Source organism: Pinus tabuliformis, chromosome X, assembly GCF_031772625.1.
Source record: "Pinus tabuliformis cultivar Carrire ecotype Pingquan chromosome X, CPIR1, whole genome shotgun sequence".
Lineage (NCBI taxonomy): Eukaryota > Viridiplantae > Streptophyta > Pinopsida > Pinales > Pinaceae > Pinus > Pinus tabuliformis.
The window spans coordinates 1,063,752,876-1,063,768,237 of NC_142308.1; the positions used below are offsets into that span (position 1 = coordinate 1,063,752,876).

The 15,362-nt window shown below is 38.1% G+C and overlaps 1 protein-coding gene and 1 non-coding gene across 2 annotated transcripts; both read left to right on the forward strand.

Annotated features, from left to right (window-relative positions):
- The first annotated feature begins 804 nt into the window (after positions 1-804).
- LOC149143486 (U6 spliceosomal RNA) lies at positions 805-906 on the forward strand. Its single transcript, XR_016265331.1, has one exon. It is a non-coding gene; the product is annotated as a U6 spliceosomal RNA (small nuclear RNA).
- Positions 907-1,012: 106 nt separating this feature from the next.
- Positions 1,013-4,071, forward strand: LOC149143487 (uncharacterized). The gene is made up of 2 exons (XM_089451843.1): positions 1,013-3,590; positions 3,704-4,071. The coding sequence occupies exons 1-2, from the start codon at positions 1,019-1,021 to the stop codon at positions 4,069-4,071; spliced, it is 2,940 nt and encodes a 979-aa protein (XP_089307969.1). The 5' UTR covers positions 1,013-1,018.
- The last annotated feature ends 11,291 nt before the right edge of the window (positions 4,072-15,362 follow it).

The window sequence follows — 15,362 nt, forward strand, 5'->3', positions numbered from 1 at the left end:
TCAATGGAATGCCAAAAATTGTAAATTTTTCTACATAAGTCTTTGTTGTATGGCGTTTGGCAATTATGTTTCATATAACGACGTCGTAGCTTTATCTCGTGCTATTGCTACATGGGCCAAGTTTGTGGTTTCATGCTAGCAAAAAGATAAATATGGGATTTATATTTTGCTAAATATGGGATTTATATTAATGTTCTTTACTAGAAGTAAATTAAATTTTCTATAGGTAATTTTGTATGAATGTTTTTTACCAAGTTCCATAAATTAAAAATCTCATTGCAAATCCAATTAGAAGCCCTTGCAATTCTATTTTACTATAATAATTTGTTTACGTAGATAAGGTTACTCATTTATTTCTTATAAAAACATTGAACGAGGAAAACATTAAAATATTTATAAAACCAAGTCAAGACCAGCAAACAATTTTTCCACAAAGGGAGAACTTTTTCACAATGGTCTTTGTGGAAATAATTTGTTTGACCATGACAAGTCACTGTAATTCAATAACTTTACAACTCCATAGAAAAGTCAACACCAATAATTCATGGCGATTAATTCGGTCTCATCGCATGCCCAAACATCCACTGAGTATCTGAAAATGTAATTTTATTTATAATACGACAAAATATATATATATATATATATATATATATATATAATGTAAAAAGAAACCCAAGGTCACCGAAATAACCAGCAACCATGGCTCGCTCAGGCTTGTTACAGTCCTTCAGATCCAAATTGCTGAGAGCCACACATCCATTGAGTTGACACCAGTCAATAGGTTAGTAAGTTGTTTGCCTTTGTGACTCTCTTTGGAGACATCAGATAAAATCGGAAGGATACAGAAAATTATCATGACTCTGCTCAAGGATCTCATGCAGAAATCGAGAAATGCTCCCTATTTCTGGAGGTGGGCCTTTCTTTATAATCGTGTAATGGCCGGCAGAATTTTATAGTTGCATGCATATATATATATATAGGAAAGCTAAGCCAAACTTCACCAAAATACCCAGCAACCATGGCTCTCTCAGGCTTGTTACAGTCCTTCCCATCCAAATTGCTGAGAGCTCTCCTCCTCTTCTTCACTCTCTGGCTACTTGCGCTTCAATGCAATGCCATCTCTGACGAAGGAAAAATACTGTTGCGTATAAAAGAGAGGGATTGGAGTGACAAACATAATGTTTTGAGCAACTGGAATTCGTCTGATGAAAATCCGTGTGGTTGGAATGGAGTATTTTGTAATATTCCATTCAATGTCGTTACAAAAGTTAATCTCTCCCACACTTCCATTACGGGACGCTTGACTTCTGCTATATGCGCCCTTCAAAATCTGACGGATTTGAGACTGCCATCCAACCACTTCGAAGGTCCATTCCCCGATGGATTGTTGGCTTGCAAGCATCTGAGGACGTTGGATTTGTCATCCAACCTGTTCGGCGGAAAGTTGCCGCATCACATCCATGAATTGGGTGAGTTGCGCAATTTGTACTTGGACGATAACAATTTCTCTGGAGATATTCCTCAAGGCTTCGGCATGTTACCCAAATTGGAGAAACTGTCTCTCAATAGTAATCACTTGTCTGGATCAATTCCTGCTTTTCTTGGCAATTTGACGCACCTGCTGCAGCTATGGCTGCAAAACTGCAGTCTGGAAGGAAAAATTCCTTCTTCGTTGGGTAATTTAACGGAGCTGGAGAGCTTAGATCTTTCTGAGAATCATTTGTGGGGTAATATCCCTGCCAGTTTGATGAGGTTGACCAAGATGAGAGAACTGCATCTTTGGAAAAACCAGCTGTCTGGACAAATACCGGACAATATTGGCGAGCTGAGCAGCGTTCGTCTTTTGGAATTTTCAAGTAATCAGCTGAATGGAAGGATTCCTGAAACAATTGCAAATCTGAGTCATTTGGGTAGCCTCGCTTTGTCGGAGAATAGCCTTTCGGGGTTTCTCCCTGCACAGCTAGGAATGCTCGCTAACTTGACAAGCCTGGATCTTTCAAGTAACAAGCTTACCGGGTTGTTGCCACAGGATTTGGGCACACATTCTCCTATTTGGCTTCTTGATGTTTCAGAAAATAATCTCAGTGGCCCTCTGCCTAGAAACCTGTGCAAGGGAAGAAATCTTTATGGTTTGGCTATATTCTCAAACACTTTCAATGGGAGCTTGGAGTCCTTAGACTCTTGCAGTAGCAGTCTGCTATTCGCCCAACTCTATCAAAATCAGCTACGTGGCGAGGTTCCTTTGGCGTTATGGAGCTCTCAAATACTTGTTCAGTTGATGATTTATAAAAATAAGTTTGAAGGCCACATTCCTGTAGAGATTGGTGGAGCAAAGGAGCTGCAAAGGTTAGAGATGGCCAACAATCGGTTCAGTGGAATCATTCCGCCGCATATCGGGCAGCTGAGCAATCTCGTTAACTTTAGTGCAAGCAATAACGAACTGCAGGGGCCTCTTCCTGAGGAGCTTATCCGCTTGCCTTCAGTTAACACTATAGAGATTGACCACAATTTGCTGTCTGGGGAAATTCCAAAAGGGAATATCTCGTTGGGACAGCTAACTATACTCAATCTGGCCAACAACCGGTTAAAGGGGGAAATTCCAGCATGGTTAGGCTCCGTGTCAAATTTAGACATTCTAGACCTCTCAAACAATCAGCTTGCAGGGGGGATTCCTCCTGAGATGGGCCAACTGAGGTTAGGAAAATTCAATGTATCTGGCAACCACTTGTCAGGCCCTATTCCAAACATTTTCCAGGGTTTGGCCTATAAAGATAGCTTTCTTGGCAATCCAGACCTATGTGGTGATCTCGCTTTCCAGTATAGGTTAAGATTATGTTCTTCAAAGAAGAAAGATTTACATCATTATTTGCCTATATTTTTAGTCTCAATTCTGATGCTAGCCATGGCAATTATATTGTTTTTGTGTTTCATTACCAATAGTAGAGTGAGAACTTTGTTTGTGGGAAAGCCAACCAGCTCAACGTTGGGATGGGAAGTGATACCTTATCACGGTGGCGTTGAACTGAACGAGGGATGCATCCTCCGGCAGCTGACGGAGGAGAATGTGATTGGGTCTGGAGGGTCTGGAAAAGTGTACAAGGTCACTCTGCAGAACGGGCAGGAGGTGGCTGTGAAGAAGATTATGAAAAACAAAAAAGAATTTGAAGCAGAGGTTGAGACCCTGGGTTTGATCAGACATGTCAACATCTTAAAGCTCCTGTGTTGTATCACAAATGCAGAATCGGATTTCAAGTTATTGGTATTTGAGTACATACAAAATGGAAGTCTGTTCGAGTGCCTTCATGGAGGATCAGAATCCATGGGCGCACTATTGGAGTGGCCAGTGCGACAAAAGATTGTAGTTGGTGTAGCTCGTGGGCTGTTCTATTTGCATAATGATTGTAGTCCTCCAATATTGCATAGAGATGTGAAATCGAGTAATATATTGCTGGACTCAGAGTTTGGAGCCAAGATTGCCGATTTTGGTGTAGCCAAGAGAATATTACCTCATCATCATCAGTTAGAGTGTGGACTCGGGGATGGTTTGACAATTTCTGGTTTCACCGGTTCTCATGGTTACATTGCTCCAGGTAAAGTATGTTGTGCTATTCCGAAAAACCAAGTTTGTTTTTCTAGATGCAATTGAAATAATATAAGTAATATTGATTGATCAAACAATATAAGTATTGGTATTGATGCGCAGAGTACCGCATGGGAATGGGAATGAAGGTGAACGAAAAGAGTGATGTCTACAGCTTTGGGGTGGTGATTCTGGAGCTTGTAACTGGAAAGAGAGCGACAGGCGAAGTGGAATATGGAGAAAGTCTTAACATCGTGGGATGGATCCGCAGCAAAATAATGAGCAGAGAGCGGGAGGAGTGGGGAGTAGTTCTGCAGCAAGAGGAGGTGCAGGAGGGAATATTGGACTGCCGAATTCTACAAGCTGAAGGTGGTTGTAGAGAGAAAATGCTGTGTATGTTGCGAATTGGGTTAATGTGTACAGACAGCCTGCCAAATCAGCGGCCATCCATGAGAGAAGTGTTAAGGAGGTTGCAGTCCATATCAACCTGACATGAACAACCGACACAATAACTATATTTTCTAGCATGTTTTCTTTCTTTTTTATTGCAACAGTGATCGTCATGTCATATTTTTCGTAGAGTTATGGGAGGTAGAGCTTATTATCAAGATTTTGATATTTCCATTCCGAGTAGGTGGACTTGGAGAGAGCCACTTCGCCTCTAGCGATTGTAACTGTCTCCAAAGATTGCTTGAAATTGTGAATGGGGTCTTGTTAGGTAAGATAGATCTTAAAATTGCATTGTGTGTATTGGGGTCTTAAGTGCCGCCGAATCTATCAATCTCTGCAAGTTATCTATTTCATGGGTACGATTAACTTTATACAAAGACCAGGTTAGTTAAGTTGGTTGTGTTTGTATCTCTCTAATAAGAAATTATGGGTTAAATCTTTTGTACAATCTTAGAGTTAGGCCCTACTCATTTAGCTAGTAGATAAATCTCTAAGTTTGATCTGCCACTTCATGTAAATAAACCTCATTTAAAAAAAAAGAATCTTACACAAAGATTTTATGGTCAAAATATTGAAGCCATGGTGTGAAGGATAAACATATTAGCAGAGTCCATGGTGTTAAGCATAAGTATTAACACGGTGAAATTGTGACTGATAAACTTTTTCTATTATTTCTATTTTTATGAATTATAATTTTTTCACACTATTTTTTATTTAAAGTGATTTATTATTATATTAAAAACATATTTTACAATTATATATATTATATTAAAAAATATAATATTTTATTAATTATTTTTATTTTTGTGATGAAATCTTTGTCTATTATTTTTTTGTTTCATTAAGCTATATTTAAGCTAAGCTGAAAGTACTAGCTACTATGTAACCTTTGTTATTTTTGCATCAAATAAACTTGAAAAAATAAATAAATGTAAAAAAGGTAAATAACTTATTTGATTTAGTTCCTTAACTTCCCCTAGAATTCATGATACTACTTCTGAAAAATCTTATATTTTGTTATAGATGTGAAAAATTGTAAATTGTTATAATTTTATATATATATATATATTAATAATGTAAGTACAAGCTAACCTCTGGTTTCTAAAATTTTAGTATTTAAAATCTATTTACAAAATAATCTAGCCCATATTCATATTCTTCACCTAAAACTGTTCCTATACCTTTATTACAAACGCGTCAGTGAACAGCAGCGAATAAGAACATTACGATTTGTTCTACATTTGTCTACACATTCTAAATAATTTACTTTGTCTGTGGAATAATTTTGTCTCGGAGCAATATAATATGTTGTCTCACCTTCACTTTCTGATTCATGGTTTTTAAATCCCTATTTGTCGATTTGTGATATTCTTTGGTTTTTCAAATCCTAAACACATTTCATTTGATTTGTAATATCCCTTTTAATTGTTTCTCTAATCCATGGTTTTTAAATCCCTATTTGTCCATTTGTGATATTCTTTGGTTTTTCAAATCCTAAACACATTTCATTTGATCAACCGCCGTAATTCATGTGAGGATTAGATTCCATTTATGTAAAGTTCAACTTTGGTACATACTTTCATATTTATTGGATATTTGAAAGTTCAGATTAAAAATAATGAATTTGACTTTTGTATTTATCCACGTAAACATTTTTCTCACTCACATATCTTTACAATAGAATATCGTCACATGAATATGACTTTTATAATTTATCCACGTAAACATCTTTCTCACAAATTATATAACTCACATATCTTTACAATTGCATGAGTTTTTGAATATTGGAAATTTGGATACGGGTGTTGGATATAATAAAAAATATAAAATATAAAAATATAAAATATTTTTTTTAATTATATAATTTATATAATAATCAAAATTAATATTGAATCAAAATATTTATATATTAAAATTAATTTAAATATATAATCTCTCTTATATATAAATATATTTTTTGGGTGTTTCTCTCAGTGTTTTTCTGTGAGTTTTTATATATAAAATATTAAAATATTATATTCATTATTAGTTTTCTCTGACAAGTCTTTGAAGCAATTCACTAGAGAAAAAGTAAAACAACTCTAATGTTTAAGCATTCATTGTCATATAGAATATGCACACACAATCTTCTCCCATATATATACATAAACAACAAAATAAATACTCATCAGCATGACATCCCAATATCGCCCTTACATCGCCACAGGCTTCCTTAACCCTTCAAGAGATTGCTCCAGTTTCTCAATTAAGGATATCGGTGTTAAGGATGTTTTTGGCCTTGGTTTCAATTTAGGCTCATGTTTTGTGGGCCATTGAGCATATTTCTCTATATGCTTTGTATTACTCAACCCCAGGGAACATGGGAACTCCTGAAAAAATAGTCTTCAAAGCTCTCAGAACTTTCCCAAGCTCCCATTACAGCTCCCGCTGAAAAAGGAGCATTCCCATACAGTTCCAAAGCTCCCCAGAACGCGGAAATCATTAGAAATGTAATCTATGAAAATATCAATTTTATATTATTATTGGTTTTGTAGATTTTTTATTATAGTTTGAAACTGCTCATCCTATTGGATGGTAGGTACACCCGATAGTTGTGAGCTATATAACTATAGTTAGATCTAGTTAGATATAACTATAGTTAGATCTAGGACCAATCAAAGTAGAAATAACTTGATCACAAATCTTATCGTCCATCTCAATTATCGATGTCTGATGATTTGCCTCCCTGTTGTCCATAGCTGAATAAATCCGAGGAATGTTACAACCAACATCACCAATTGTATGGGCCTCCTCAACACTATAGATCTGGGGTCTACGACCACTTTAATACTGTGAAAAATCTCTCTCACGATGATCTTAATCACATATCCAACACTACAATGGTTCCCTACCACCGCCTCTAGCCTACTACTCTCCATGTCCCTTCTCAGTTCTATTGCATCTCTTGTAAGGAATGAAATTATCTTTCTCACTTTCATATTGAGGTCTTCCTTGCTTTGGTGGCCATTTTCCTTTAGCTTTGTTGTTTATCTTCAAGTCATGTTTCAGCTCAACTTTTTGCTTCGACTGCTCATAACAATGCTTCAACTTTCAGATGGCCTCCTCCAATGATCTAGGCTCATCGAACTCAATCCAACCTTTGTATGAAACTGGAAATCCACTGATGAATCTTTAAACTTTGGCCTTCTCCTCTCTGAGGTAAGTCACATATCTCAACAACTTCAAAAAATTTCTAGTATACTCCTCATCTGTCATAGACCCATCCGCAACTCATAAAACTCCTTATCTTTGTCATCATAATACCTATTAGACAATTACTTCTTCTTGAATAGCCTATCAAACGCATGCCAAGTCAAATCATCCTCATGTATGTCCTTGACATTCTTCACTTATTCCCACCAAATGTACACTTTACCTTTGAGACTGAAAAGGGCTATCCTTTCTTTCATGTTTTCTGAGTAATCATGCAATCTAGTTAATTTCCTCATGCCAAGTAACCAAGCCTCCCCATCTTGCGATTTATTCATCTCTCCATCAAAGGTAGGTGGCTTTTCCTTCTTGAACTCATCTGGCATGTATCCCCTATCATTCCTTCTATACGGATGATAATGATGATGATCATGATGTCTATCAGAACTAGAACTAGAGTAATACCTATGTCTGTCACCCCTCCTATCTGGAGGGTCCAACATCCTGCCATCTCCGATAGTGTAAGAACTATATGACCTATGTCTACTATGAGACATGTTGTCTTATTCCCCATTAGTTATCTCCTCATGTCCATGGTTGATCCGAAGGGGTCCCTGTCATTGCAAATATCACAAAATCTGAAGTAATATCGCACTCAACTCTGCTTGTTTCTCTTGTGCCTACATGAATTTTTCATTGTCTTCTTTGCAACTCCTTATTACTGCCTTCAGGCTTCTCAATGTGTTTTCCAAGTCAGAAGAGTGTCCCACACCATGCTGCCCATCTGATGCATAGGGACATTCTATGTAGTCTACCACCTTGCTAGCCATCTGATCTCTTTTTGCAAGCCATACTATGTCAGCTAAACCAAATCAACATAATTCAATGTACCTTATCATAACTAGGGGAGGATACCTTGTCTGCAAGATCATCAAATCAGCATGATGCATGTACAACATAACCATATTAACATATAGACATATATCAATAAGTGCAGCAATGCATAACCATCATACTAACTAGGGTCCAATCATCAATGCAAGGCCATATCAACATTGCATGCTATGACCTCATGCGTGACAACAACCATTACTCCAGTATACACATTACCTCATGCAACTATTCACCTACATAAGAAATTCCTAATCAACTACACATACGCATGACCACATGTAGTCAAGCAGAAGCGATCAATTCTTGTAATCAACCTACAAGACTGATGCATGCAATCAAATAACCAAGAATGCAACCCAATGTACAAGGATGCAATGAAGATGCATATAATTGTATAACCAAGCATATACTCATGATGATGCATGCCATAAAACCAACATCAATTTCCTCATGATAACCTTACTACTACCATGATCAATATGATGCAGTGCAACAAGCACATGGAACGTAAGTGTAAGAACCACACACACAACTGACATGCATGGATGACCAACACATTCACCCATATTTGTAGCACCATATATGACCCAAAGTGAGCACAACCATGCTCTGATACTAATATGTAACACCCCCTCCGAGGTCTACCCAAAGTAACTATGCCAACCAGGGTAAACATGATGAGAGATGCTACTACAATTAGATTTGACCTCTTATGTCACCTTAAGGAAGTGGAATCGACACAATATCACATACAGTCACTCAGGAGACAAGACAATCACTTAGACAACCTGTCCTTGGGTCCCACTATTATTCTACATCTCTTAAGCCATATTCTCTCTCATGTTATGGGAAACAGAGTGACCATAAACACAAAGTCACTCTCACAAGCCTGCCTGCGAGCAACTGTGGACCAAAATTGCTAGTTTTGTGCCAACAACCCCAAGATTTAAGCCACTTTTGTAGCCTAGGATCCTAACCTCTTCCCAGAACTTGTTGTAACTTCTAGAATTCATTAAAAACATAATAACAATGTTGATCAATAAAAAACCACCCTCAGGACTAGGCCTGGGCATCCCCAACCTGGATTGACATTCTATCAAACACTTGGCATTAATGCAACCTATAGTTTTAGTATACAAGACAAAGCATAAATGACTAAAACATCTTATGAAACATAACCAAAAGGATCAACTCCTTCCCCACTGAACTACTACATCATCAATTGGGTCTTGCATCCACCCATTTAGCAATTACAAGTAATTACATGAAATAACCATGACATGAATTAGTCATTCAACCATGCTTATAACCAGCATAAAATGATATAAATATCAAAGATACGACAACCATTAAATACACATATAAATCGGTGCAAAAGTAAGAGAACTTATCTTTTATTAATCATAGGAAAATTCGACCATGTTCGTGACTTCCACATACCACTCGACCGTAGACGTGGTTGAATCAAATCTCTCTTTCAGCTAGTCACCCCTTTGCCATATTCCAAGCATGAATGTGGGATCTCATAAAACAACCAATCCAAGAACAACCAAGGGAATCCAAAGCTTAAACCACCTCCACCATCACCAAACCATGATCACACAAAAAATGATGCTCTGATCACAGCCAAACCAATCTTGGAATGCCATCCAGAATCCATTCTATCGCAATCCAAACCTGGATCACCAGGCCCTAAACCGAGACTGCTCCCTCATGCTTTACCGTGTATCCCACCAAAACCGGTCAAGGGGTTTCTAAGCCTTTGGGAATGAACCTTGAGACCACCTCCGCCCCAAATTTTGAAATCCATCCGGCAATTCCAAGGTTCTAAAACTGAAACAAACATCCCAACATACCATGGAATCCGAAAAAATTCTAGGTTAGGCTGAAATCCACTATCATAACCTGGAAAAACCATGCCACCGACAACAAGAGAACCGTACACCAACATGAAAATACATGCATGTCCAAACCAGCTGTGGAATCAAACATGCAAGATGTTACTTGCAAGTATTCCTAGTGAAGTTGCTTGATCCTGCTTCCCTTTCCTTGTTCCTTGCTTGCCTTCCTTTCCTTTTCTTTCTTTTCCTTTCCTTGCTCCAAACTAGAGTCATCCAAGAAAACTCTAAGTGACCAAGAAAGTGAGAGAGAGAGAGAGAGAATAATGAGAGAGCTCCAAACTTGAACTTGAAAAAAGCTTTCCCACTGATCCTCAAAATCCTTTTTATGAATGAGGCCTCTGTTTTCTTCATTTTCCATTATTTCCTTCAATTTCCTCCTCACATGCAACCTCTGACCTTTCACCTTACTTTTCTCCTAATTTCTTTTATTTTCATAAATAAATGTGCCAAAAGTGCAATTTTTCCTTTTAATGCCTTTGCCTTAGCCTTTTCCAGTTTTTCTTAGCCAAAACACACATCTAGTGATGCCCACTAGGATATATTTGCCCAACATTCAACTTGGAATACATGTTCCTTACCCGTGGTCTTATTTTTCCTTTATTAACTTTTATTACATGAGCTTTTCACCAGGGCTGTTACAGAACCCTCCCCCTCGGGGAACACCATCGTCGGTGTTAAACCACACCAAGGCCTCAACAAAACCATTGAAAAGCAAACATACTGCCTATGGAGCTTTATAAATTAGCTCGTTGTAGTATTTGCAATGAAGAACCTTCTCAAAAGAAAAACATCATGACAACATGAAAATATAATAACCATGATAATATGACACCCATACCACTTATTGGAGCTTTACAAATTAACTCATGGCGGTCTTTACATCCATATACATATAAATATACTAATATCAAAACATCAACAAAACATATGCCAGACATAAACCAACATCATACCAAAACTGCTTTGCCTCAACCAGAAAACATTGCAACCTCTAACCTTTGACCTTACTTTTCTCTTAATTTCCTTTATTTTCCTAAACAAATTGCCAAAAATGCCTTTTAATGCCTTTGCCTTAGACTTTGTCAATTTTCCTTAGCCAAAACACACATCCAGTGATGCCCACTAGGATATATTTTCCTAACATTCATCTTGGAATATGTGTGCCTTACCCGTGGTCTTATTTTTCCTTTATTAACTTTTATTACATGAGCTTTTCACCAGGGCTGTTACAGAACCCTCCCCCTTGGGGAACACCATCGTCGATGTTAAACCACATTGAGACCTCAACAAAACCATTGAAAAGAAAACATACTGCCTATGGAGCTTTTTAACTTAGCTCGTTGCAATATTTACAATGAAGAACCTGCTCAAAAGCAAAACATCATGACAACATGAAAATATAATAACCATGATAATATGACACCAATACCACTTATTGGAGCTTTATAAATTAGCTCATGGCAGTATTTACATCCATATACGTATAAAGCATACAATGAAGGATACAAGGCCCCTATCTAATTCGTCGTCTCCCATGTAGCTTCTTCAGGCCCAAAGTTCTTCCACTGCACTTTAGCTTTCTCTATGGCTCTATTATGGAGCTTGAAATGATTCCAATGCAATATGCACTGAGGCTCCGGCTAGAGATATCTTTCTTGCTCCACCTGCAATACAAACCAATCAATAACATGATTAACATCCTTTATGTACTTCTTAAGAAATGAAATATGGAAAACATAATTGAATTTCACTGTTGATGGCAGTATAAGTCAATATTCCACTGGTCCAATCCTCTTAAGGGTCTCTAAAGGATTGCAATACAGTGGTGCCAACTTGGCACATGAACCAATCCTCAAATAGCTTTTCTTGGGCTTGATGTGAAAATACACATGCTCCCCAAATTGAAACTCTTTGAACACCCTGTGTTGATCTACATAAATCTTCTTTCTATCATGTGTTGCCTTTAGATTCTTCTTTATAACCTGCATTTCCTGCTCCATGCCTGCCAACATTTCTGGTCCAATAAGTACCATGTTCACTGGATCACTCCAGCTCATGAGAGTGTTACAACTTCTTCCATACAATGCCTCGAAGGGACTCATCTTCAACGACTCTTGATAACCATTATTGTATGTGAACTTAACCAATGGAAGATACTCCTCCCATTTCCTTTGTTGGTGCATCACATACATCCTCAACATATCTTCCAAGATCCTATTAACCCTCTCTATCTGACCATCTGTCTGCAAATGATAAGCTATGTTGAAGGCCAACTTTGTACCCAAGTCTACAAATAGCTCCTTCAAAAAATTGGAAGTCAAATTTTCATCCCTATCTGACACAATCTTCTTTGGAACACCACGTAGTCTCACAATCTCTCTGATGAACACCTGTCCTACCTCACTGGCTGAATATGTAGTCTTCACCGGAATGAAGTGAGCTACCGTGCTTAACCTATCAACCATAACCATAATAGAATCATGTTTCTTTATTGTCCTCAGAAGATGTGTGATGAAATCCATGGAAATGACCTCCCATTTCCATTTTGGAATCACAATAGGTTGTAGTAGATCACCTAGATGCTTTCATTCCGCCTTTACTTGTTGAAAGTCTAAACATCTAGCCACAAACTCTGCCACTTCCTTCTTTAGATTTGGCCAATAGTAAAACTTCTTCACCGCCGTCAATGTCTTATGATATTTTGGGTGACCCGAATATGGTTTCACATGAAACTCCCTCAAGATAAGCTTCTTGAGCTCACTGCAATTCGATAGATAGATCCTGTCTCGAAACCTCACCAAGCGATCTTCCATGAGACAATAGTCTGCATCTTGATCACCTGTACCTGAACCTTCACCTATACTTATGCCTGTACTCTGTCGTAACCTACCCACGATATCCATGTATTTGTTATCCCATTGTCCTGCTTGCAAGATCCTATCCTATATCTCTGTCCCATAGGAGCTTATAGCTGCTATATGATTTACCTCTGCCTTACTACTAAGAGCATATGCAACCTAGTTCTCCTTCCCTTTGATGTATTTGATCTCGAAGTCAAACTCACTAAGGGTATCCAACCATCTAGCTTGCCTGGCATTTAGATTCAATTGGTCAAACAAATACCTCAACCCATTGTGATCGCTCATCAATGTAAACCTCCTGCCCAAAAGAGAATGTCTCCACATCTTCAATGCTTGTATAATCGTTGTTAGCTCAAGATCATGTGTTGGATAGTTCTACTCGTGCTCATTAAGTTTTTGTGACTCGTAGCACACAACCTATCCTTCTTGCATGAGAAATCCCTAAGTCCCCTCTTCCAAGCATCTGCACACACTACAAACTCCTTGCCTCGATTCACAATATTTAGCAGTGGTGCATGTGTCAACAACTTCTTAAGTTGCTCAAAACTATCTTGACATTCTACCATCCATTAAAACTTCTTACCCTTCCGCTGCAATGATATGATAGGATATGCAATGCGTGAGAAGTTCCTGATGAACCTCCTGTAGTAACCTATCAATCCCATAAATGATCTCACCTTATCTACATTCTTAGGAGCTTCCCATTCCATGATGGCCCTTATCATTTCTGGATATATTGCTATGCCTTCCTTGGATACAACATGTCCCAAGTAATGTACCTTAGTCTGAAAGAAGTTGCACTTGCTAAGCTTAGCATACAACTGATGCTCTCTTAGAAATATTAACACTACTGCTAAATGTTCGGCATGTTCTTCCTCATTCTTAGAATATATCGTATTTCATTAATGAATACAATAACAAACTTGTCCAAATAAGGATGTAATACACTATTCATCAAACACATGAATGTAGCTGGAGCATTAGTAAAACTGAAGGGAACAACAACAAACTCATAATGCCCATACCTGGTCCTGAATGTAGTCTTGAAGATATCCTCTTCCTTGATGCATACCTGATGGTATCCTGAACTCAAGTCGATCTTTGAGAACAAGACTGCCCCCTTCAGCAGATCGAACAAGTCATCAATCCTCGGGAAAGGGTACATGTTCTTTATAGTCACTTTATTCAGCTGTCTGTAGTCAATGCACAATCTAAGAGTGCCATCTTTATTCTTTACGAACAACACTAGTGTGCCCCAAGGTGATACACTGGGTCTGATGTATCCTTTGTCCAACATTTCCTTTAGATGCAACTTCAACTCTATCAACTTAGGTGTCCTCATTCTATATGGTGCTTTTGATGTTGGAGCTACCCCTGGCACTAACTCAATAGAAAAGTCTACCTCCCTATGAGGTGGCAACTTTGTAATGTCCTTAGGGAATACATCCTGAAACTGTTGTGAAATTGGGTACCTTCTTGACACCTCTTCATCCTCAACCTCCTTACCCTTTTCACTCGAAATGTAAACTTCAAACATCACACAACCATTTATGCAACTACACTTAGCCTACATAGCGGTAACCATCTTCACTGATGTAGGCTTCTTCTTTCGCTACAAGATCCTCTTTTCCCCACTATCATCCACACACTTAATGGCCTTGTCAAATAAATCCACTTTGCTTCTATGAAGGTATAACCAATCCATACCCAAAAGCATACTATATGATCCCAATGGAAATACATTCAAATGTGTTGTTGTAGGCATGCCATTTAACTCAAATGCACAAGCTCTTACTCAATGGTGAACTCGCTTCTTTGTACCTGTAGCCAACTATACCAACCAAGTTTCTACATGCACTTCTTTTCTCAAACCACATTTATCCACTAGGTCAGGATTAATATAACTATAGTTAGATCCAGGAGCAATCAAAATAGAAACAACTTGATCACAAAGTTTACCATCCATCTCAATGACCGATGCCTGATGATCTGCCCGCTTGTTTTCCACAGTTGCATAAATCCAAGGAATGCTATGACCAACATCACCAACTATATGCACCTCCTCAGTATTGTAGATCTAGGGTCTACCACCACTTTGATACTGCGGACAATCCCTCTTACGATGATCCTTACTACTTATCTAACACTACAATGGTTCCCTACCATCGCCTCTAACCTACTGCTCTCCACGTCCCTTCTTAGTTGTATTGAATCTCTTGTAAGGAACTGCAATATATTTCTCACTTGCATCTTGAGCTCTTCCTCTCTTTCATTGCCATTTTCCTTTAGCTTTTTCATTTCTCTTCACATCATGCTTTGGCTCAACTTCATGCTTCGACTGCTCATAACAATGCTTCAACTTTTGGATGGCCTCCTCTGATGATCTAGGCTCATCGAACTTAATCCAATCTCTGTATGCAACTGGAAATCCACTGATGAATCTTTGAACCTTGGACTTTTCCTCTCTGAGGTAAGGTACATATCTCA